Source organism: Anoplopoma fimbria, chromosome 16, assembly GCF_027596085.1.
Source record: "Anoplopoma fimbria isolate UVic2021 breed Golden Eagle Sablefish chromosome 16, Afim_UVic_2022, whole genome shotgun sequence".
NCBI classification, from domain to species: domain Eukaryota; kingdom Metazoa; phylum Chordata; class Actinopteri; order Perciformes; family Anoplopomatidae; genus Anoplopoma; species Anoplopoma fimbria.
In genome coordinates this window covers 10,032,188-10,057,496 of record NC_072464.1, presented here as the reverse complement: position 1 = coordinate 10,057,496, position 25,309 = coordinate 10,032,188, and the positions used below count along the sequence as shown (strand labels likewise).

The window sequence follows — 25,309 nt, the reverse complement described above, 5'->3', positions numbered from 1 at the left end:
AGGCAACAACTTTCTTAAAATTTCACAAAAGAGTCTGCTCTGTGGAATGGAGAGTGCCAGACAAAACACAGATTAGCTGTGAAACAGGAGGTGATAGAGATGGGGTGGCATGGCTTTTTAAGTCCAACAATTTGGATTTGCATAGCGTTGTGATTGGAGTTTGAACATTATATCATGCCTGTAAAAAAAACTTGCCTCAAAAGTTCATATAGAGAGAGCTAAAACAAAAAATATAGGACTTTGTTATGTATTTAAAGTGTAACAGATGCCTACATGTAGAGCTTATTTCTAGACAATTCTTTGATTGTAAGTAATCATAACAGTTAAATCATGTAGTGAAATATTTCAGGATAACACTCGTCTTCACTCCAAGCTTGTCCCTTTTCTTGAAGCTGTTTGCATGCACATTTCTTATTGCTTAAGTCAAGGTGTATCATCAGTACAGCCCATCCCAAAGAACCATTGTTATGCATATACTGTAGAGTACATCCATGGTCTGGGACAAGGGTGGGCGGGAGGTGGCAATGTGGGGGAGGTGGCCAAAGACCCAGATAAGAGAGGGAGGAAGGCCGACTTCAGGTTTGTGTATCTGCTTAGACAAGCTTGAGTCCTGGACAGTCTCTGAGGAGTCTTCTGTTGTTTCATTTTCATTATGGCTGCTGTTCAAACAGAGGTTTCCCTGTGCTCACAACCTTGGCAGAGGCACTTGTACATCTATGGGGGGTTGGCATGCAACTCACTGATGGCTGGTAAGTTTTTTCTTTGTCTTCTTAGTTCTTTCAGCTGGTTTTGGTTGTGTTATGGGATTACTTTTGTTACTTTATGACAAAATGTACAGACCTGTACCAGTTCTAGTCAGTGTGGTTTAGCGTTGCATGTATTTGCTTTATGCAATTATGCTTATGGTGTTTTGGTAATTCATTTGAACTTTGCATGTAAATAATGTTGACTATGCTCTGTAGTAGCCAACAAATCCCTATGTGTGTACTTTTCAGTAAGTTTGGTGTTTGGGGGTTGGGGTGACCCTGAAAAACCTGATAAACATGTATTTAAATGGGGTCATCTTAACATTACAATGAACAGAGAGCAGGAACGATGGCCATGAGAGCATCTGTGTGTTTTCTGAATGTGGATCTTATTCTCTGTGTCTCAGACTACTGGTCAGACAGAACTCCTCTCCATGAAGCCGCCTACCAAGGCAGGCTGCTACACCTGAGAAGCCTCGTCGTTCAGGTAAACTTGGGTTTCCCTTGATGTGTGCACATCGATGCACAGCACATTCATGGTTGTATCTGACAGTGTTATCCTCTGATCTCTCCAGCAGGGCTTCCATGTAGACACGCTCACCATGGATAGAGTCTCTCCTCTCCATGAAGCCTGCCTCGGTGGACATTATGCATGTGCCAAGTTCCTGCTGGACAATGGTGCAAATGTAAGAACATCGTATTATCAGTTTAAAGGCAGGCTTGTTTTCAGGGTGTTTATGTTTGTTTTAGGAATGACAAAATGTACATATTTTGGTATCATACACACTTGAGGTGTTTGTCCAGGGAGAGAAACTTCATGATGTAGATGAGGGCAAATTTAGGGGAATCATAAAAAAGAAATTTCCATCTCCAGCCTACTTAAGACAAACAAAGTTGTGAGTACTGAAAACGTTGTTGTGCCAACTTTATATTAACCAGAAACAAGTTGACTACGGAAGCAGAAAAGATATACCTGATCATAAGGATTATCCTTCCTTTTGCATGAGTAGTTAGTCTTAGACTTGTAAAACAACCCTCAAACGCATTGAGACATTTTTTTAAACATACTTACTTTATCAATTTGACTGAATTTGTGAAGAAATAATTATTACAAAATGCTTTTAAAGGTGAACTCCACTGATATTTCAAATCAAACGTTATTTACTAGTCTGGGTGAGTACTACTGCATATGTAAACAAAGTTATATAAGGCATTTTGTGGCCCCATAGGGAGCTGCTAAAATCTGGGTAATTTACTTCAGTGATGTCACTTGAGTAAGCATTAGTTTAAGACTGCAGGTTTGAGAATTTATTTTGGGGCTGTTGTTGGGTTGAGTTAAGAAAGAATCAAGTTTATATTCTATTTGACTCTAAATGGGACCATAATTTGCTAAATGAACATCATGCTGTATTGAAGAATATTTTAAACTAGCAATTGAGACCATAAAGGTATGTTTGCAATGTTTACTGAGGGAATAAATCAAGTGAGAAGTAGAGTCATTTTCTCATAGACTTCTATACAATCTTTTTGCAAACGGAGGAGTCGCCCCTTGCTGGTCAGTAGAGAGAATGCAATTTTTAAGACACTTCCACATTGGTTTCATTGGCAGAATCGGAGGTTGCCGCCTGCTAGCACAACACAACCAAATCCCCGAAATAAGTGTCAGAGGTTGATATGCATTGTGGGTAATACAGGGGGCAGATTTTGACATTTTTTAAATTTATATCTCCCCGCAGGTGGAGGCAGTATCAATAGATGGCGCCACACCTCTGTTCAACTCTTGCAGCAGCGGGAGTGCTGCTTGTGTCAGGCTCATGTTGCAGCACAGTGCCTCTATCCACACCCAATACCAGCTGGCATCACCCATCCATGAGGCTGCTAAGAAAGGTGTGTGTGCAAACATGTTTGAGTGTAAAGACATGATTTGTCAGTGCACAGATTCTGATGGTGTTTCTCCATCAGGTCACAGAGAGTGTCTGGAGCTGCTGCTGTCCTATGGAGCTCACATCGACATGGAGTTGCCTATAGTGGGCACGCCGCTGTATGCAGCCTGCATGGCCCAGGCTGCAGCCTGTGTCGGGGTGCTGCTACTCTCAGGTAATGTAATCTGCAAACTCTGCAGTGTCACAGAAAGTCAGGAAAGAATCAAAGGTCATAGAGAGCTGTTGCAGGAAAACGAATGTGTAATAAAAAACATCTAATCCCCTCAAGTGTTGCCTTGTTTGGTTTCACTGCAGATTTAGAATAATAATACAAATAAGAATTATATTTACAGAGCACCTTTCAAGATAAGCTACTCAAAGAAATTCAACAAAATCTGAATAAAATATCCTAGAGGACTAAAATACATCAAAGGAACGAGGAAGCACAGGACAATAAATCAAACATTAGAGAGTTTCTCATAGTCTTCAATGCAACATATATACGCAAAAACTGCAAAGAGAGCCCATTCTCACGACAAAGAAAACACACTTTCCTTAAATCACATAACGTTGCTGTTCTGACTCCTTTACTCGAGTGAGAATCAGATTTGAAACTTATTTCCTAGAGGGGCAATTTGTTTTACAGAGAGTGGTTGAAACAAATTCATACACAACCGCAAGATCCATATCTCATACACTGTCATCATGAAACGTGGGAAAGAAGACACAATGGCATGACATTCAGATTCATAGTTTGTTTAAAAAACCAATGGATTAGATGGAACAAAGAACAATCTGTATCTTTTAGTGCTACGTTTTGGGGGACTAAGCCTCGGGTGTTTAACCATTCCTGTGTGTGTGCACCTGTAGGAGCAGATGTTAGAATCGGGTGTGGACAAGACAGTCCTCTACATGCTGCAGTTCGAGGAGGAGGAGCCAATGTTGTGGATCTTCTTCTGGAGTTTGGGGCTGATGGGTGTTGTAGGAATGCAGAGGGAAAGACTCCTCTGGATCTGTCATCTTCAAACAGCGCAGTGAGAGTTGCACTGCAGAAAAAAGGTATGTTGTGGACATTCATGCAGGTTACATAACAACCCATTTTATTTATTTTAAGTTATAACAAAACTACTTTTTAATGTCTGCCCAGGTCCATGCAAGCTGTCTCAGCTCTGTCGGTTCTGTATTCGCCGAAGTCTGGGAAGGAGCCGTCTCCACAGAGCCTCTGGCCTCTTCCTCCCTCACAGTATGAAGGACTTTCTCCTCTACCAATGAACCATCTCTGTCCGGCTACTGAGGCTCTTTGTGGGCCACATATACTGAGTTGTCCTTCACATTTGTGCCTTGTCCCTGACTAACAAGGCAAGTGAAAAAAGGGCATACAAATTCATAGAACGGGACTTTGATAAAAGCATTGCAAGTTCCAAGATACTTATATTGCAGTAACTTAAATGTATCAGGTTTTGTATTTTTATACTTTTAATGAAGTGTTTTCCATTTTGTGTCCATGGATTTGCATTATTCCAAAATGTTTTCAAAGGGGAACTCTGGGAAGTCTGTTTACAGGTGTTGGTTAGTGGGCTATGTAGAAAAAAGTTGTATACATTTTGTTTTTACATTGTAGTTAAAGTCTGTTTCATCTCATACAATTGCCAAAGGGTGCTTTGTGCGCAGGTATTTGATGCCCTGGGAATGAGAATGGGATGGAAAACTAGCAACACCCGAACTCTAACAGAATTGTGTTGGTCAGGTTGCATTGTTGGTTGTCTAGACGACGAAGAAGAAGAATGTGTGGAAGAATGTGTGGAACAAATAAGACGATATCTCTGGGGCTGCTGTGTTGATTTGATCTTTTTTGTGTGCAAAGCTAAATAGGCGGAGTATCAGTTTAAGACTGATAATGTTATGCAGGATCTCACAAAATAAGTGTAAATGTCTGTATCCACTTAGTAGTACTGTATACTGTATTTGGTAAAAAGATGATTGTAATGTAGTATTATTATTATCTTTGGTATTCTACATGTGAGAAAGCCTGCCTCGCCCTCTTAACATGACTTTCAGTGTTCATCCACTCACTGAAGTTGAACTGCATTACACAGTTTCCTACTGTTTGTGTAAAAAATTAACATATTGGGAGTTTTGTTTTAATTTAGCAGTGAGTATTTTACAGTTTTAGCCTTAATTGGCTCCTAATTCCAGAATTGCTCTGTCAGACACTGATTGTTACTTCACTGATGTGTTGGGGCTGTTGTTGTTAGCCTTGAATGCTTATGTTGTAGATAATGAACAGGTTTGTAGATTCATTTGCAGACATGTACACTAATGTGCACTAGTACATGTGCAGTAATTTGAGTACTTGCAAGAGGGGTTTCTTCAACATTTCTATTTAATCACCCTTACAGTCATCCTGCTATATCTGCACACATGTCTATCCACTGCACTTCTTACAATAAAATCCACTGAACTGAGGGTCCTCTCTGCCCAAATTCTTTGACCAGTATACTATCCATATCTGCCAACCCGAACTTGTTAAATTTTCTTGAAAGGCCACAGCCTTTATTTTGCCATCAATCAAAAGAATAATCCAATGACTGGAAATAAAGAAACAGCAAGTTAGCTGAGAACATTTGGTGAATGAAGACTGGGGTTTTCAAGTTTTTGGACTTACATAATATCTGCTAGGAATATGCCCTGAATGTGTAGCACTGTCAAATCTAAAGCATTGAAGGAGAAAGTCAAGCAAGTACAGTGAAATGTTGAAAACAGCAGTAAAACAAAAAGGATCTGATGAACTGAGGGATGGACTGAGTTTTTTAGGCGGTTTTGCTGAAGGGGAATTAATTTCAAGTCTTCAAATGCCACCCTGAAAGGTCACCTCTGCATAGCCCTGAAAGATCTTGTTTGATCCGATTCAACTTGACATATCTTTACCTAAAAGACAAAGAAAAGCCTCGGCCTTCAGCAAAAGTTCTGAAAGAGGGATATATGTTTTGAATTTGTGTGTTTGTTTGTGTGTATACTGACGGATTTCCTGCTGCTCATGTCTTGATTCAGCGGAACCTGAACCTGTGACAAAGACTATCATCTTGCACAAAGCGACCTCTGAGGTGTTGAAAACAGAGGGCACATTAGATTAAACAATATGGATGTTAACATTTTCTTTGGAGCCACTGTTCACATTAGGTTTTTTACTGAGGGTACAGGTTAAACTCAAAGAGAAGGTATAATGCAATAAAATGAATAATTGAAAGAATATAATACCTCAATTTTGAGGTGTTGCTCCATGTTTAAAGGTCAAATATGCAGCAGCCTTTCACTCTGTAGAGAGATATGCAGCAGAGCCACATACTTTCCTCTGTGATTCAAATCAAGTCAGGTAATTTTCTTTATTTTGTTTTAACAGCTTAACTTTCACAGACACAAAACCCTCACATAAAAACGACGACCAGAGGAGAAGATCAACTCAACATAAATATCAACATGATCATGTTGAAGACAATACAAAACAACAAGTTTACATGGCAGTTCTGTAAATTGCACATTATTCATATTATTGTCATAAATGTGACTACACTGTTAAACTGATACCACCAGTATATTACTAGAGCTTGAACTAATTATTCATTCAGCACAAAATTAATCAACATAGTTTCAATAATCTTACAGGTGATTTATCATGACACAAGCCTAAGAGTTTACAGACATGCTAGCTGCTCAGTGGGATTCAGTGGTTTGAGCTAAATGCTAATGTCAGTATGCTAAGATGCTTACACTCAGTGTGGTTACATGATCCAGGTGACAATGCTAACATGCTGATATTTAGCAGGTGTAATGTTTACCTTATTCATCATCTAAATGTAGCAGGTTAGCATACTAACAGTTGAGGCTGATGGGAGTGTCATTGTATTTGTAAGTAATTTATTGGAAAAAACAAATGATTGGTCACAATGAAATGTTTACCTGATGATGGCGCTAGATGAAAAGTCAGAGGCTCACCAAAGTTAGTACAATTTATCCTGAGGGTGGCATAAATGTCTGTACCAAATAGTATGACAATTTATCCAAAGGTGGTTGAGATTTGTCAATCTGGACCAAAGGACGCCTGACATCAAGCCTGGCTGAAAATACTAAATAATCACAGTTTTCTGCTTTTAAAAGAATTCTTAGTATTATATATATATTAGAATACTAAGAATTATTTTAAAAGCAGAAAACTGTGATTATTTAGTATTTTCAGCCAGGCTTATATATATATATATATATTGGACTATCTGTTGCTTGGGCTTTGGGGGACAACACTAAACAATTAATCGACTATTAACAAAAAATTTGTATCAATATTGCAAATTATTTGTTGTTGCAGTCTATATTACACATTAAACAAACTTAGAAATGAGCAAACGGTTGCTGACATTTATACATACAGAAGAACAGCCAACCAACACACCAAACTAACAAATTGAATTTAACAGAAACATCTCTAGGTACACAATGTGACTTTTGACAATACTGATCCTTGACATTTGACATTCTTATGAAGCCAAATACACTTTTCTACTCAACAGAACAGTGGATGTTCAGAAGATTGAAACCTCAAATGTCAGCGGGACCTTCTGCTTTATCTCTTGCAGTCGTCATCTTTTGTGTTAATAATGACACTGTGCAGATAGAAACATGCATAATAAAGCTGACCTCTGGGTTTTCATGCATGGTTTCCACTGCAAATCACAGTTGATTAAAATATATTTTTTACACAAGGACTTATTTTCTTCTGCCAGAAAACATCAAATATTACAGTTTTTCTCAGTCGCTTTTTTGTTAAAATCTCTAAATAATTAGATTTTTATATCTCATTAATTCAAGCACATTGAACGTGTTCTGGCACATATGTGCAAAGTGTAAGTAACATTGTCTACAACTTTCACAGTAACCACATGCACGTTTTGCTGTATTAATACTGATGAATTGATTCTCAGGGAAATTGTCTTGCTCTTCACATTTTCTTTACATTCTTTCATCATTTGAGCCATCACATGAAAATGATTCATTCAGTTATCAAAACCCGTCACACATACATGTGTAATTCAATAACAACAACGAAATGGTGTTACACACTGGGAGGAGGGACAGTTTGTTGTTCTTTACTGAAATACCGCCGTTTTTTTAAATTGCAGGGTTGTTGTTATTTTTTTGTCAAGGATGTAATTTTGTGGAGAATGTTCTGTTCATATGACTTTACATGAAAGATCAAAGGTTAATTATCAGTTTACAGTACATGTAACACATTGCTACACATAAATGTGATGTTTTCATAGAAATATGCATTTCCTTGGGCTGTGTACTACTGTGGCTCCCACATGGATGTTTTATCACTACGAGAAATGAAAAGTGATTATTGAGATAGGTATACGGAATGACTTGACAACAAGGTCAAATGATTGAAACAGTGTCCATTCAAGATGACCAAATCAGAGGTAAACATGTGTGAACAAAGTCAATCAACAAACCTCGAGTCCAGCTAAAGCACAGGTTGTAATGAAGTTCATGAAATCACAAATGCTCTCAGACAGTGGTTATGTTTGTGCTCCCACTGCTCTGACTGTATAAGCGTCTGGGAGAAGTGCAGCACAGAAGCTGCTTGTTGAAGTGTTTGCTGAAGCTTTTGCTCATCAGGTAGAGGGCAAACGGGTTCACACAGGAGTTGGTGAAGGCCAATATGCGGGCGCACACGCTGGCGATGAAGTGGCCCAGCGAAGTGTCCACCTGGTCGTAGTGGTAGGAGCGGTACAGGTAGATCACATGACTGGGCAGCCAGCAGACGGCAAACAAACCGACAAACACCAGCACAGTTTTGGCCAGACGCTTCCTGGACTTGATCTGACAGAAGAGAAGAGAGAAAAAAACAGCTTCTACAATTGTACAGACATTCATGGTTCACAGAGGATGAATCCTAATGACCTCGGGACCTTTTACACCAGCGCCAACAGCACCTTAACAATTTTGTCTTTACTGCTAACAAAACGCCTAATTTAAAACAGTGGAAATGTGAGTGTATCACCACATTCCATTTATTTTCATTTTTTGTGTTCGCTGCTTGTTCCACAAATTAAATTAATCGACAACTATTGTATTGATGCTATACAATTTAGCATAGACCTTCCCACTACAAATAATTACAAATAGCATTTAGTTACCCTCTTTTCATCTAACTCCATCATCAGATCAACATTTACATTTTTCCAGTGTTGGTTTGTGACCAAAAATATATAATGACATTCCGATCAACATCAGTTGTACTGCTAATTAGCAATGTTACCCTAAGCTAAGATAGTGAACGCAGTAAAATAAACATTGTCATTGTTCTCGCATTCAGTGAGTTATGATGTATAAGTAAAGCATTCAATCAGCTACTCTCAATACACAGAAAGATTACCGAATATGTAAATACATATTTTAGAAATGGCCTATAAAGAACACTTTGTAAATAAGATAAATAAATCAAAGGACCCTGCTATTAGACCTGTTTCCGGAGGTGCAGGTGTCCTTCAGCAGGGATGTTCACAGAGCTCCTGATCAGACTGCGAGCGATGAAGAAGTAGTAAACAGATATGACGAAGAGCGGGATGATGTAGAAGATGAAGAAGGAGGCGGTGGAGTGTATTTTCGGGTGCAGCTCCCCGGCGTGGGGGTAGGGCGCACAGGTCACAAATGTCTCATTGGTGTGGCTGGTGGTGAAGGTGTGCAGGTCGGAGAAGACAGCTTCAGGAATTGCCAGAGTCACAGAGAGCAGCCAGATGGCCCCCGCTCGAAAACAGAAACTGAGTGTAGCGCTGGACCTGTGGATGTCCAGAGGTCTGACTATTGCTTTGTACCTGAACAGAAGAGAGCATCACTTCAACTTGTTTTGCCACTGTGTGGAGAGACTGCTCCTCTCAGAATGAACTGAACAAATCACCTTATTAAAGTTTCTTCATCATTCAGGTATTTAGGAGCAACTGCAGAAAAATACGTTATTGTGTATTGGGGGAGATAAGCAGATAAGCTTTGATACCTTATCTGACCAGAGATTATATAACAGAGAAAATTATATTAGCCTTTGAATGAAAGGAAACAGGAACCACAGTATATAACAATGGCTAGGATGAGTTACAGATCATGGAGGACGGTTTATTAATCTCGACTGTTAAATGTTTTTGGGTTTTTTTGCTCCCAGTAGCTAAGAGCAGCTGAAAGTACTGAGAGCTGTTGGCAGCGACCAACACATTTCAAGACAACCAAAAAAAGATGATCTTGTGGATCTTTCAGCATTTCTACATTGCACTAGTGATACTTTTATATACATTCAGTATGGAGGAGGAGCAGCATGTAGACCATGATGTCAGGAAATATAAATTACAGAAAATAAAAATGAATTGTTCAGCAATAGAGAGTGAGGTTGGCTGGGATACTTTTGTATTGACACAAAATAACTGGAGTTACTCACAGACTCCTTAAACAGTAATGAAAAAATTGATCTTAAGACAGATTCTGGTGTCTGCTAACGATGTATCAGGTTTTCTAGAGCACAACCAAAACATGAAAGGCTCAATGTTATAAATTGTACAAGTAGTGCATTTTCCCCAAATGCTGCCTCCCTGCAACAGTTAGGACACTGTGTTTTAGGCTTAGAAAACACAATAATTTAAATTGGACAAAAATACAGTCTAAATGTATACACCTTACAATCTCCCCTGTTCACAGATTTCTTAGAGAAAAAGAAAACAGTTGTAAAATTATTATATTTTAAGAAGGTACTGAGATATGGAAATTTGCTGTCTTCAAAACCTTAATTTCCATGGCAGTCAGCACTTCTATGTAGCAAGCTGACTAACTAATAGAAAAGATAAGTTGCATGTAAGAGGTGTTAATTATGGCAATATTTGCTATCTATCTGGCTGATAGCTAAGAAATCCAGGGTAGATGCATTCCTATGATCATAATATAATCTGCAGTTAGCAGAAAACTGTCCTTCATGCCTTTCGGAATAATATTAATTGCCCACCGCCTGCAGGGTTCTTGAGGGAGGCAAAAAAAGGGTTTCTGAGTGGCTGCCACTTGAGTAAACATTTACTCAGTGACTTCACAGTGGGTCTTATTCAATTAGGAAAAGCCTTTGTCTTGTTTTAGTCAACTTTTTGTCTGTTTGTAACAAGGTAGGAACTCTGAACAATACTGCCCCAACCGTCCCATGCCAGCACACACGTTTAAACTCATGTGCTTGTTACCAAAAAAATTCCGACGATAACATCAAATGAAAGGCCAGAAAATAAGCTTGCAAACAACAGCCTATGTATTTTGTATGTGACATAACTAAAAACAGAATGGTGTAAACAAAATAACAAAAGATTCAAAAATGTACTTGCACGCTGTAGATTTCAGTAAAATTGGGAAATGGTCAGAAGGTTTCCATTTTGAGGTTGAAGTGAAGAGGGTGTGGATATGAACATGCTGAGTGATAGGCATGGTTGCTTCCTAACTTGCTAAAGATACGCAGTCCCTACTGTCCCTCTGTCCCAGCCAACCCCACTCTCCATTATATATAATGTGAAATGAGATATTTTTTACAGACCTTTTTATTGCCACAGTTTAATCATGTGTCTCATTTGTTCTTGATTTATTTGGACATCAGTGTTTCCAAAATCCTTTTTTGCTAAACATTGTTTTTGGCTTATTTCCCTTTTCGTAGACCAAATAGTATTGAATATTTAGTGAATATCGAGTAAGTGACTACATTTGACAGTAGCTTAATTCTTGGGAGCATTAAGACTTTAAGCTGGGGAATAAAACAGTAAATACTTATGTTGGTCTGTAACTGAAGTACAATATTCTGGTACTGATTACAGATAGAATATACATTCTGAGGATGTGAATGTTATTCACCCATCATGTAGATGGATTGTTGGAACAACAGAAGTGCCACACAGATTTTTAGATCTATCTAAAGAAACCTCATTTTCAATCAAGAAGGTGAGAAGTTACTAACACTTTTTAAAAGCATGCCCAGCCTGCGTGAGAAGCCTACCGGTCAGCGGAGAGAGCAGTGAGGGTGAACACGGAGACTCCCACCGAGGTGAGCTGGATGAACGGGATCAGTTTGCAACCGACGCGGCCGAAGAGCCACTCGTCCACCAGGTAGCGGCTGGCGTCCACCGGGGCGCAGGTCAGCAGCAGCAGCACGTCCCCCAGAGCCAGACTGGACAGGAACAGGTTGGGCACCGTGCGCATGGACTTCACCAGCAGACACGTCCTCATTAACGTGACATTCCCCACTAGACCCACGATAATGATGATCCCGTAGACGGCAGCGATTGAGACACCAGGGAGCCAGATGTCGTAGAGGTGCTGCTGCCCTGTGGAGACATTGAGAACCAGAACTCTGCTGTCCTCTTGGTTCATAACGAGTGATTCCTCCAGAGACATAGCAGCCCACACGGGAAGAGGACTGGTGTCTTCAACAGGAGAGTCAGTTGTATCCTGGTGCGTTTGGCGACTGACTTTATAAACTAAATGCCCTTCTGCGTGAAATGACGCGCTGCAGGCTAAAAGCACTGTGGAAAGAAATAGGCAGATCTGTTTCAACCTTATTGTTGGGAGGTACAGTACCAGTCAAAAGTTTGGACACACCTTCTCATTCAATGGTTTTTCTTTATTTTTTATTTTTATTTTTTTCTACATTGTAGATTAATATTGAAGACATCCAAACTATGAAGGAACACATATGGAATTATGTGGTAAACAAACAAATGCTCAACAAACCAGAATATGTTTTATATTTTAGATTCTTCAAAGTAGTTGAATGAGAAGGTGTGTCCAAACTTTTGACTGGTACTGTATACTGTCCTCAATGCATGACTTTATTGGCACATATGCACAAATGTTCTGCAAAATATCCACGGTTACACAAAGTGGTCACCTTGATATGAGTTGGAGTTATCACCTCTTCAGTACATTCAGGCTGGTCGGGTAAGTGTTTTGGATGCAAGTTGAAGTTAGTTTGAAGAGAGATGCTGAGTTTGTAAGTTATGAAATGACTCATGTCTGTCCAATCATAGTTAAATTATGTCTTTGGTGTCCTTAACTGTTTTTGACAGTTGCATTTGAACAGGACATCTTCAGCTGTCTTGGCCACTGTTTTCACCAAAAAAATCTACATCCAGTACTCCATTACAACAATGAACTGTGTCAGTCCACAAAAACCTCTACTACCTCATGCACGTAACGTTGACTCTGGTGGTATACAATATGGTGTGACGGTCCCTGATTACAGTTTGTGTGTGTGTGCTGCATCAGTTACCTGTGGTTTACCTGTGCTGTGTTCAAGGAGTCAGAGGAACCTGGTTGGAGTCCCTAAACCAGATCTGGAGCACCTTGGCCCAGTGCTTCACATGATATAAAGGCTCCAGCTTCACCCTCCTCCCTGCCAGTGCATGCAAGCCCTCCCCGAAGGCTTGTGGACTGGATGTTGCATGAATGTTAGTTAGAGTCTGATGGTGGCACCTTGCATGGTAGCCTGTCGTCAGTGTGTGAATGGGTTTGCTTTGCTTAGCCCCACACTACAGTATCCGGGCACACCAACATGTACACTATTGATTTCACTGACTAACACAAAATTTCATTATTTATTCCTCAGTTTCTATTCTTTGTTACAATAAACGATTTATATTATTTCGCATTTTGTGTCTGTTCGTGTTTTTGTCATGGCTCAGTGGACAATGTGACAATGTTCATTTTTGAAATAGCCAATCCATGAAGTAAAGTGAAACAGTACATGACAAGAATTACCTCTGACCGTCAGTGGTCACTTCAAAAAGACATGAAGGTCAAACCCTTGTGTTTTCATGTTCAAATGTCTAAAACCAATACATTGTTTGAGGTTGCCGCTTCACACTGGAGACATGTTTGCTTGTGCATCAGATGGTGCCAATTGGGCTCAAAATCATTTTCTAATATAAATGCTAATTAAGTTTTTCTGTATCAAAGCATTAGATAACAAGGACGAAAATATGCATCTCTAAGCATGACTTAAACCAATTAGATTTTTCAGACTCTTCTGTTGCCAAATGTGATTTCAAAGAACAAAATGGTTGCAGAGTTGATAATTCTCAAAATTATTTCCCCCCCAAATGTGTTAAAGTTCTGAGAAAAACGACCATTGAAGTAAAATGGGTGCTTGGACTTAATAGACGCTTTAATGTGAACTCACCAACAGGAACACACTCTGAAAGCTGATACTTATTCCACTGCCTGCTATTTCAAGTATTATAGATGGACCAAGTTGAACCAAATAATGTTTTTCACTGCTCTGAATGCAACTGCATCCACTTCTATTCTCCCTTCATGCAAAGACGAATTCATAGCCACCTCCCTTTCTCCATTATCGTCACCTTCCATGTCTTTCCTTTTAAAAATAAACACATAGAAAAGTCTCTGCATGCACTTTCTGTTTTTTTTATGGTCAAAATTTTAATTAGTTTGTTATTCATAAGATGACCTCTGCTTCCACATTCATAGGTCCCCTTGGCATTTATCCTCTTTATCACTTGCATTGAATAGAAAACTTATTTCAATTTAAAATGTGACACAAACTCGACTCAGATAACCACTTATCTTTGAAATGATTAAAGCTGTAGTGAACCCGGCTGATCCCTGTTCCCTGTAATACATCTGAATGTTTGTGTTATATATGTGTTTGGTGGTTTAAAACAGAGTGATCATGTTTTTTTCTATGAGATGTTTGTGTGTTTTGGTTGTGTGTGTAATGTCCTTAAAGTATCATAGTAAAAGTACTTGTTCTGCAGAAAAATGTCCCCTGTGGCTGATACATTATAGTTTTGATATTATTAGATACTTCGTAGTGATCAATGTATAAGCACAATTTTACTGATGTAATTGCTCGAGGTGTTGCTAGTTTTAAGTTTTTAAAATACAGGTAGTTAAGTCCAGATGGGTTCCCAACTTACGGGTCAGGTCCCGCCAAACTATCTCAAGAGAAATAAGAGGGGACATGAGATGGTTTATGGGATCGTATAAAAGAAAAAATCTGTTCTGTACATACATTTGGCTTCATTTTTGGGACAAATATTTGCTTTTTAAATTTTAAATGAATAATTTGTCCTCTTTTAAACCAGGTGAAAGGTTTAGCGGGGGAATGTATTTTCTGTTGAATCAGTGGTTTAATCTTTAACAATGTGTTATATTTAAGAAAATGTATCACGTCTTTCTTTTTAAATGTTTAATCATAATCTGTAAAGTAACTACAGCTGTCATATAAGCACAGTGGAGAAAAAGTACAACATTTCAACTGAAATGTACTGCAGTACAATTATGAAGTGGCAGACGAGTGAAATACTCGAGTAAAGTACAACTACCTCAAATTTATACTCAAGCACAGTACTTCAATAGAGGTACTTAAACGCTAACAGTTTATATGGCTACAGATAAATAATTCCACATGAGGATAATTCAATGTGTAATTAACAAACATGGTATTTAATGTTCATAGAAATAAACAATAAATATCATGTATGACTTTTCCTTCAGCACCATGGAGAGCAGCCTGTCCTTGGCTTCTGTCGCCACCTGGTGGTGAAGATGCTGAACAGAAAGCTGAGAGAAAAATAATGAGATGATGGTTTGATTTTCTGGAGAAATAATTTGTTCTTGTAGTGACACAGACAGCTCAAAATACATTGCCATGTTCAGAGGCTTCTCGTGCCACCTTGAGGTTTCAAACTAAAATATCTCAACAAATAGTGGATGGGTTGCCATTATATTTGAGTTCCTCTCCACTGAGGAGTTTAAAACAGGCTCCTGCTCCTACTATCAGTTTGAAGGGCTGTCTGGGACTGTTTGTTTTCAGGTCCGTCTCCTGCAGCCGGACCCGTCAGAGTCATCTCTGTTTAGTGTCTTTGTATGAATGGAGCTTGGCTCACTGTTGTTCTGTTCGCTGACCTGAACAGACACCACTCCCTCCCTCAGATATCCCCCCAAGAGCTGGACTGAATGAAAAGCATAAAGAACCGGTATTGAAACTGAGATCAAATTTGGAGAAATCAAACTGTGGGGGAACTGTATCGGGCTCTTTGAAATGTTCAATATGTTTCATTTGTTATGATTTAAAAAATCAAACAGATCATGTTAGACTGCAGGTTTGTGAGACTGTTAAAATATTGTCAGTGTGAGAATGTAATTTTCTTTTGCTCCTCAGTTCTACAAAGTACAGTCGACGGATAACTCATTTATATGAAAGTGATTATGAAACCCTCAAAACTAATATCTATCAGTTGGAAATTTTGACATCGCTCAGAGTAAAAAAGGATAACATTAAAAACTGAAAACTCTTTGGGCGGCGTTTTGGACATCATCATGGGCTCATGATGATAAAAACGTCTTTGAATAATAGCAATTTAAAGTAGTTTCCAAATGCTTACTAAGCATTTATGAGCTGTGTTTGTTTGTGTGCTTCATTTGCAATCCGAGCTGTCCACAAAGTTTCCGGATTAACCAAAAAAATAAGTTTTTTCTTTTCAACACATCACCGTATTTAACTGCCTTCACAGCCTCAAAAAATGACAATAAATCTTGTGATCTATATAAAAAGCATTATCTTAACAACATAAATCAGTGCATCTCTGACAATACTCTTATATTACTCTGTTTTATTGCATTTTAACTATAGTTTTTATTTGAAATTTGAAATATCAGAGAAAGAGGAAATCATAATCTCATCAATGAAATCTCACATACAGCACATGTTTTCTTGGGTAAAGAAAGATAAAACACAGTATATCCATCAGAATTCATGTGTAATTACATAGAATATAAGCAGAGTGCAAAATTGTTCTGCTGACCAAAACATAAAAGCAGCACAAGAAAATGCAACATATGAAGCAAATATGGTAACAAAGCACCACTGTCTATGTAATCTATAATACAAAGTAAAATATATAAAAAACATTACTCCAATTTATTTAATAACACATATAAATAATTGATAAAAACAACTCAAATATGATATATGTTTGATAAAAAGTCCAAAGGGCATAATGATGTTAATCAAATCTCTTGGGTCAAATCTCTAATTCCTGAGATAAATAATTTTTTGAGCTCACCAGTATCATTTGTGGTTATAAATAATAAATATGCCTATTGATATTATGTGCCTAAGTAAGTGTAAATTACCAACTGTTTGGTGTATATATTAATTTCAGCTCTTCCTCGTTTTTTTTAAATTATTTTCTATCTTCTATCAAAGCAACATGAATCAGATTAGGACATGACTTACACTATACCTTAAGTGTTCAGGTGTGTGTAACTGTTTGGTAAATGTGATACATTTAGAGTGTACGGGAATCGAACCACCGACGCCCAATTTGTATTATGGGCTGTGAGTTGCACAGGGTGTCAAAAGTCTTAACTAATAGGGAGCCTATGGGGGGGGGGTCTCTTCTCACTGGCAGGCGCTTCTCGCGAGCATACAACGCGCTCCGCAGACTGCAGCGCCTGGTGCGCCCCCTACAGGCTCCCCGCGGGACAGCACTCTGCCGTAAAAACATCCTGCCTGCCTTAAAATTGGCAGATGAGCTGCGGCTGCAGCGTTGAGCCTGAAAACAAACGCCGTCCCTTCCGGCGGGTGACTGACCGACTGCCCGGTGGTGACGGGATGGACGAGCGGACCCGGGGTGAAGACGCGTCCCCCAGATGGCGGAGTGAGTGAGGATGCGACTCCCCAGTTCCATCTTTGTGTCGGTGTCTCTGTTCACGGCCGAGACCACGGCGGCTCTCTACCTCAGCTCGACGTACCGCTCAGCTGGAGACCAAATCTGGCAAGGGCTCACGCTCCTCTTCACGCTCGTGCCGTCGGTGCTCGTGCAGCTGACCCTCACCTTCATCCACCGGGACCTCAGCAGAGACAGACCGCTCGTCCTGCTGCTGCACCTCCTGCAGCTCGGACCCATAGTCAGGTCAGTGCTGGCTTGTTTATCTCCCACTCAATGGTTGTCCCGTGATCCAACTGTGCTCTTGATCCCTGTGTCACGTGATGGACGCCTAGGTGTCGTGTCCACGGGGGGGTTATGTCTGTTAAAACGCGTCCGGCCTGTTTGCATTTAAGCTGCTTACTGCTGGGTTGATGAATGCATTGCGCAAATGCTGTTGTTTTCATTTTGTCCGGCCTTTTGTCTCTGGCTGGCTGCATGCATGCCGATGCACTGACTGTGTGTGCCATTGAGTTCGGAAATAAAAAGCTGATCAATATCCTTATCGATAGGTTTCATGCTCACACAGTAGGCTGCCACCACTGTTTCAGATCTCCTCTTTTTCTGTTTGATTATGTTCAGCTGTGACTGATTTATTCATGACTGCTCTGTGTGAAGGGAGATTAAATCCCATGAAGAAGAAGAAGAAGAAGCTGACATACTGTTACACAATGATGGAGGAGCCTTTAAACACATACACATTAAAAGGCCTGCTCTGTGTAAGCCCTGGCCTGTTGGGAACATCTGCCTCAGCTATAGGAGCCTAATCCTGCATGTCAACCATGTAAAACCTCCCTGCTGTCAGACATGCAGCGCGAGCGACAATGTAGTGAAATCCACAGACAGCAGGAGAAATGACTGTGAAGAACCCATGAAAAGCCATTCATCTCCTGTAATAGCGAAACTAGAACTGAAACAATCAGTCAATTAATCAATCAGCATATCTATTTTGGTAATTCAATAATCCGTGAGTCATTTTTCAAGAAAAGAAGTCAAAACATTTGATTATTTTAGCTTCTCAAGTGTGAGAATTTACTGTTTTTGTTTGTTTTCTGTTAAAGTAAATTGAATCTCTTTGAGTTTGGGGCTGTTTGACAAAAATAGATGTAAAAACTTCCTCTTGGACTAATGAAATAAAATGAATTGTTAGTTGCAAAGGGTCCAGCTGAGGTGGCTCGGGCATCTGATCAGGATGCCTCCTGGACGCCTCCCTTTAGAGGTTTTCCGGGCACGTCCAACTGGTAAGAGGCCCCGGGGTAGACCCAGAACACGCTGGAGGGATTATATATCTCGCCTGGCCTGGGAACGCCTCAGGGTTCCCCAGGAGGAGCTGGAAAGTGTTGCTGGGGAGAAGGACGTCTGGAGGACCCTCCTTAGCTTGCTGCCCCGCGACCCGGATAAGCGGAAGGAAATGGATGGATGGATGGATGGATGGATGGATGGATGGATGGATGGATGGATAGTTGCATCCCTAATGGAAACCTATTATTAGTCGATAGACAGAAAATTAATCTCTTAGCCTGCAGCAAATTTTGGCATTTGAGGCTTTATTTATTATTTGTTAAAGGCTTGCACATGGCAGCATGTAACTTAACGGTCACAGGAGTGAACATTATAAAACACAGAGTGGAAAATAAAAAGTAAAAAAACACTGAAAAAATATATCACAAAAATATCTTCATGCAGACATTTTTTTTTCTTTCTAAAATAAACCTGTTTGTAAGCCTTTATTGAAATATAACACAGCCACTATTTTATAAGAAAAACATCTGTTTTAATGTATCAAATTGAGATTTAGCAAATTGTTTCTACTACTATCGGACATTTTATAGACTATAAAGATGGTAGATTGTTATGTAAAAAAAAAAATGCTAATTGATTATTTAAGTCAGTTACTCTTGAGGCACTACTGTCAGCTCTTCAAATGTAAAGTGTGCTGTTTTTATCTGTTTTATAATAACAATTGTGTTTTGATTGTTGCTTGGACAAAAAAGCAATTTGGAGACATTTTATAGATTAATAGAGAAAACAACAGTTAGTTGCACTTCTGGTTTGTCACCATTCAGTAAGCCTTCAGCTTGAGGATATAAACTTAGCCACTGATAGAGACGGTAACATTTCTGACGACCTAGTAACATCCATATTTAATATTTTTCTTTGGTCGACCAGTCGAACAAACGTCACTCCAACATGTTGACTCCCCAGCTGTGGCCTCTGTGGATCTGACCCAGCCCTGCCTGTTTCCCCCTGAGTGCGTCAGATGATTTCTGTTCAGACTTTTACATCTTTCCTCAGCGAAGAGCATATCTAAGAATAGCACACACGCTGCCGGCTCCTTATCTCTGACAACACAACCAGAGAGGGAAATGTCTCTACTGCCGAAAGCAAGCTGCACTTCCTCTTATCCGCTGCAAACAACACTTCTTATATCATTATCAGAGAGTAAATAATTTTGTATCAAACCAGCATGACACTACTGTCAGTGCTGAAAACACTTGTATACTTTATTTTCTTCATTCCAGCTTCTTATCTTAACTTAAAAACCTTATTCTAATTCCTCATTAGTGTATGTTGGGCATGTGTGATCATTTCTTCTTTCACATCTCTAAACACAAGTGGGGGTTATCTGTCTGTTAAGGGTTCAAATGCATTGTTGGCCTTAGACAAAAGTCCATGTACTTTCTGCAGCTTTTGTACCATTTAAAGCCCCCCTTCACTCAAAAATGTATTTTGCTTATAGTTCCTTCAAAAGTAGTAGAATCAATACAAAGTAACATATTACAACATATGGTTTGACACTGGGAACCTGTTATAGAAAAGAAACATGAGTTATGAAATGCAGCAAGGGTGGGGTGAGAGGCAGAGAACGGTGAACACAGGGGGGGTTGAGGGAGGGGTGGGGAAGTAACAATAAACCACAAACCACAAACTTAAAACACAACAAATACTATGTATGGCACATTAAAAACAAAATTAAACAGTATATTTTCTTGTTCCCGTTTCCACTGTTAAATTTAGAGCTTTTTAGCTGAAAACATTTAGAAAACAAACAGAGAGTTGTGAGAGTTAACCATCTTTAAAGTTGCAGGCTGGAAACCAAACTAAGAGCTTAAAGAAGCCAAATTTACCATGCGCGACAGCTTTAACACACAAGTACTAATCTGATCCATTGTTATAATATAAACATATTGATTATAGCTGCTATAAATTAAGATAATTTTTTCAAAATGTCTGCACTTACTTCTTTTACCTAAAGCCAATCCAACACATCTCCTTTATAACATGCTAAACTCGGTCTGATCTTAATCTCTTCATCCTTCAATGAAATTTAGCTCATTAGGTTAAAAATCAGAAAAGCTGGTGACTGACTAAACCTTTTACATGTTTATTTACTTAACTATATTAAATGAAGTCAGTGATGTGTTCACTGTGCGTGCCACTCCAGCTGTTAAACATCCTGTCCTCTGGAACCCTGTGGCTTAAATCCTTCTGCTATGCTGTTAAAGTGGCGCTGTGCACCAGCTCTGACATCTCCTCCACCCACATGAATCTACTGGCAGATGACTTACTGCAACTGACATTCACAATAGCAGAGAGCTCAATGCTGGCATACATGCACCAAAAGATATTGATGATGAATATTACATGTTCAAAAATCATCTCTGGCCTAACGGAGCAAGAGTTGAAACAAACACTTTATATGGATCTTTAATTGAAGCCTTGTTAGTGTTCAAAGTTAGCAGAGATGAAAGGCACCGAGAGTTGAAAATTGATCTGCAACAGTTTTGCTAACCAATTAAAAGTTTAAGTCATTTATTGAGTAGAAATGACATTTTTTTCCTCAGGTTACAGCTCTGCAAATGTGAGTATTTGAGTATTTTGGATTTAGCCATTAAGAAAAATCACATTTTGATAAATAAACGTTTATCCTTCAGAACAAACTTGATTTTTTTTCTCAACCCGGATGGTTTTATGACAAATTATTTGGTTGAAGCTGCACTGGAAGTACAGTACCAGTCAAAAGTTTGGACACACCTGACACACAAAATCGAATCTGTGTATTAAGAGAACCTTCAGCGTAATTACATTTTCACTATGTGCTGAAATGTCTGGACATTTTTGAACAAGTGTGAATTTCAGCTACTATTGGATGCTTGTTATTGAAATATAAACATGCATGTTTCCCCTGGGATTAATTATAATTATTTTGATCATCCCTCAACTTTTACTTTTCTTTCCAACATTATGATTTTTGATCCAATACCTTTAAAACTAATAAGATCAGCCTCATTCAGCTCAAAGCACTACTGAGCCTTAAGTTTAGGCTCATTATTATTATTATTATTATTATTATTATTATTATTTAATGTGGTTTAATGTGACTCTGATTTATCTTTTGTGTTTAATCCTTTTCTGATTTTTAGCATATATTTATCAACATTTACCTCTATAAAATTGTAAATGTGTCAATTTAATTTAACTAGTGCCTGCTATTGAAGGGGCTCTATGTTATGCTCTTAATGTTCTCCTACTGTTGCTGACCCTGCAGGTGTCTGGAGGCGTTCTGTATCTATGGCAGTGTGGGCCGTGTGGAGGAGCCGTATGTCAGCATCACCAGGAAGAAGCAGATACCTCGCGGGGGTCAGTCTGAGGAGGTGGAGCGGCAGGTGGGGCAGGCGGAGGGGAAACTGTTCACACACCGAGCAGCCTTCGCCCGCACCTCTGTCATTCAGGCCTTCCTGGGATCGGCCCCCCAGCTCACCCTGCAGCTCTACATCTGCGTCCTGCAGCAGGGGGTCTCCATCGGACGAGGTGAGGAAGATGAGGAGGGGGTACATGTACTTAAAGTGTGTTCGACTCTTTGATTTATCAGGTCACGTGTACCTTCAATCCCCCCCTCGTCAGTCCAAAGCTCCACCGCGATGTGGGCCGATCAGCTAAGTACCATATTGGAAATAAGAGGATGATGTGTTCATGAGTCAAAGTGGTGTTATATAACCTCCTCTCTGATACCGAGGATGGAAAATGGTGATTCTCTCTGCCAGTCGGTGCAGATCTGGCTGTCCCACTCTGTGTGGGAGCCAGTACTTCTATTCCTGAGAGATATTTATTAAAGGTTCACACAAAGTCAAACTAGGACATCTGGTCTACGAATTAGGACCACATGAAAGATGTTATGAATACATAAATCTTATTTCCTCTGCTCCCGACTGTCTGACACTTCTATTTCACACCTAGTGATTTTACTGCCTCTTTTTTTTTGGAATGGAAGCTTCAAGGCCTTTTAAAGGAGAGGCTCACAAACGCCCAAATGTACAATCAAACAGTTTGTCCTTGCTCTAATTACCCATCCTTTTCATGGCAATTAAAAGATCCCTTAATTTGCATCACAGTTAGTGATTGGGGACAGAATCCACAGTCCTGCTCTAGACAAAGAGTCCTAAGTTTATCTGAAGTCTTTAAAGTACCAAATCCCATCTTTTTTTGTTATGATCCCTTCACTTCCTGCTCTTCACAGAGAAACAAAAACAGGTGATTTTGTAATTAAAATATGGATAGATTTAATTTACTAAGACTGAGGCTCATATTGACTTCAGATAATCTTTGGAATATATTTATTTTAGATTTTGTCTCCCATCACTCACACATGAAGCAGAACAGATGGCAAAAGCTGCTTGAATGTTTATATGAGCACCTACATTGTTTTAACCCTTTGAAGTTTGTCTATTCGTTAGTGAATATTATTTATATTTTTGTTGAGACAAGCTAAGAAAAACAACTGATGTAGGGCTTTCATGATGTCTGTAGACCATAAAATAGACACCATACACTGTTATATAGATTTCTGTATTTGTGTGTATTAAGAGAAACAATATTGAATTGTTCTATGATATTTTTAGTAATTCTGACCAAAGATCTGTACATTTTAAGTGTCATTTTTCATGTATTTTGGGTTCCTGACAGTTTTCTAATTTGTTAGATTGACAATATGAGAAGTCAGACTTATAGTTATTTATTTATAGTTTGAGCTGAAATAATATTTTCAGCACAAAAAACAAGCATACCGACGTTTAAAAGCTGCTAAACAAATACAAAAAAAATGAAAGTGTTTTTTATTTTTTTAAATGAACCAAAATCCCCTGTGAGTCCAGAGGATAAACTTGATGATGTCTTCATATACATGTCTCTCCTTTACAATGTCAGGCACTCTGATGGTGATCTCCCTCCTGTCCATTGTGTACGGAGCGCTGCGCTGCAACATCCTGGCCATTAAGATCAAATATGATGACTATGAAGTGGACGTCAGCCCCATGGCTTATCTGTGCATTTTCCTGTGGAGGAGCTTTGAGATCGCCACTCGTGTTCTGGTTCTGGTTCTGTTCAGCTCTGTGCTGCAGCTCTGGGTCCTGCCTGTGGTTCTGCTCAACTTCCTGGTTTTCTTCCTCTACCCGTGGATCCTGTTCTGGCAGAGCCACTCACCGTTCCCGGAGAACATAGAAAAAACTCTGACCAGGGTGGGAACCACCATCGTGCTTTGCCTGCTCACCTTCCTCTACGCTGGCATCAACATGTTCTGCTGGTCGGCTGTGCAGGTGAAACTCAACGACCCGGACCTCATCAATAAGTCCCAGAACTGGTATCGCATGGCCGTGTACTACATGCTGCGTTTTGTGGAGAACGCCTCACTGCTTCTGCTGTGGTACATCTATAAAACCGACTTCTACAACTTCCTCTGTGCTCCACTGCTGGTGCTGCAGCTGCTGGTCGCCTACGCCATTGCCATCTTCTTCATGCTGGTCTTCTACCAGATATGTCATCCGTGTCGGAGGCTCTTCTCCTCCAGCATGACCCAGGGCCTCTGGAACTGCTCCTCTCTCCTCTGTATCATGTGCAATACTGCTTCACCACAGAACAGGCCGATGGAAAAGCCACCCAGGCCCGCCACATGCACAGAGTCTGCTAATGACGGAGCCCACGACACTGCCAGCGATACCACAGACGACATGCCCAATGAAACGTCGTATGACATGCTCGATGATACAATCTATGAAAATGCTAGTGACATGGACAATAAAGCATGTGATGGAATCAACGGTGACATTAACCACAGTGTATCCTGCAATGCTTAAAGCATCACAACTTTTGACGTGCCATCCAGAGGAGCGACTGATAGTCATCACACCCTCTGTAACCTTCTAAGTGCCACATGAATCACTCCGCCAGTTGACTTCACACTTTGAATCCTTGTCATACGTCCGTCTCAACTCTGTTTTCACCACTGTCTGTCTGTAAATGTGTCCTTAACTAGAGAGGTGCACTGAACATGCGTAGTGTTCAGTTGTGAGCAAAAGCAGAGGGTGGTGCTCAGATGTCTCATTAGCCAAAATCCATAACCAGCCTTTAATAGGCCTACAAACAAAATCATGGCCCACACCACTTCAATAGTTTTTAAGTGTGTCCACTTCTATGCTGCATTACTGATCACAAGGCGCCATGCATTTGAATTGATTGTATTTAGTATATCTGGTTGGCATGGAGGTGTGCATGTGCGGAGCCTCAGATCAACTTCTGCAGGATGGCGAATCTGTTTTGTACGTTTTATTTTTTTTGGGTCTGAAACTCCCTGAGGTTTATGGCTGCAAGCAATCAGCTTTTTTTACTCCTTGATAAGAGCTTTATCATTAATACTTGCTGCTTCCGTGATGTATTTGTGCTTGACGATGAGATGTAAATCTCCACATATTATTTAAAGAGCCTGTTCGATCACCAAACACAATAACTGTACAGCACGGACGTCTCCAGGCGTGATGTTTTTGCACGTTTACAAAAAGGATTTTGCTTGGCTTTG

General features: G+C 39.7%; 3 protein-coding genes across 3 annotated transcripts; 2 read left to right on the top strand and 1 right to left on the bottom strand.

The window, feature by feature from the left end:
- Positions 1 to 652: 652 nt before the first annotated feature.
- asb11 (ankyrin repeat and SOCS box containing 11) lies at positions 653 to 3,940 on the top strand. Its single transcript, XM_054615766.1, has 7 exons — positions 653 to 749; positions 1,154 to 1,233; positions 1,325 to 1,432; positions 2,483 to 2,633; positions 2,709 to 2,843; positions 3,539 to 3,727; positions 3,816 to 3,940. Exons 1-7 carry the CDS (start codon positions 653 to 655, stop codon positions 3,938 to 3,940), a joined length of 885 nt encoding a protein of 294 aa, XP_054471741.1.
- Positions 3,941 to 8,227: 4,287 nt separating this feature from the next.
- LOC129105024 (gastrin-releasing peptide receptor-like) lies at positions 8,228 to 12,124 on the bottom strand. Its single transcript, XM_054615892.1, has 3 exons — positions 11,727 to 12,124; positions 9,186 to 9,537; positions 8,228 to 8,542 (listed from the first exon to the last, which is right to left on the bottom strand). The coding sequence occupies exons 1-3, from the start codon at positions 12,122 to 12,124 to the stop codon at positions 8,228 to 8,230; spliced, it is 1,065 nt and encodes a 354-aa protein (XP_054471867.1).
- A 4,271-nt stretch (positions 12,125 to 16,395) lies between these two features.
- Positions 16,396 to 24,595, top strand: xk (X-linked Kx blood group (McLeod syndrome)). The gene is made up of 3 exons (XM_054615219.1): positions 16,396 to 17,667; positions 22,010 to 22,272; positions 23,665 to 24,595. The coding sequence occupies exons 1-3, from the start codon at positions 17,423 to 17,425 to the stop codon at positions 24,588 to 24,590; spliced, it is 1,434 nt and encodes a 477-aa protein (XP_054471194.1). The 5' UTR covers positions 16,396 to 17,422; the 3' UTR covers positions 24,591 to 24,595.
- The last annotated feature ends 714 nt before the right edge of the window (positions 24,596 to 25,309 follow it).

Excerpts from the sequence above, each read along its gene's own strand:
- asb11 (XM_054615766.1), top strand. The coding sequence starts at position 653 with ATGGCTGCTGTTCAAACAGAGGTTTCCCTGTGCTCACAACCTTGGCAG. Across the intron at positions 750-1,153 it reads ATGCAACTCACTGATGGCTG|ACTACTGGTCAGACAGAACT; the intron begins GTAAGTTTTTTC and ends TCTGTGTCTCAG. Across the intron at positions 2,634-2,708 it reads CCATGAGGCTGCTAAGAAAG|GTCACAGAGAGTGTCTGGAG; the intron begins GTGTGTGTGCAA and ends TTTCTCCATCAG.
- LOC129105024 (XM_054615892.1), bottom strand. The coding sequence starts at position 12,124 with ATGTCTCTGGAGGAATCACTCGTTATGAACCAAGAGGACAGCAGAGTT. Across the intron at positions 9,538-11,726 it reads ACTGCTCTCTCCGCTGACCG|GTACAAAGCAATAGTCAGAC; the intron begins GTAGGCTTCTCA and ends TCTTCTGTTCAG. Across the intron at positions 8,543-9,185 it reads ACCTGCACCTCCGGAAACAG|ATCAAGTCCAGGAAGCGTCT; the intron begins GTCTAATAGCAG and ends CTCTTCTGTCAG.
- xk (XM_054615219.1), top strand. The coding sequence starts at position 17,423 with ATGCGACTCCCCAGTTCCATCTTTGTGTCGGTGTCTCTGTTCACGGCC. Across the intron at positions 17,668-22,009 it reads CAGCTCGGACCCATAGTCAG|GTGTCTGGAGGCGTTCTGTA; the intron begins GTCAGTGCTGGC and ends CTGACCCTGCAG. Across the intron at positions 22,273-23,664 it reads GGGGGTCTCCATCGGACGAG|GCACTCTGATGGTGATCTCC; the intron begins GTGAGGAAGATG and ends TTACAATGTCAG.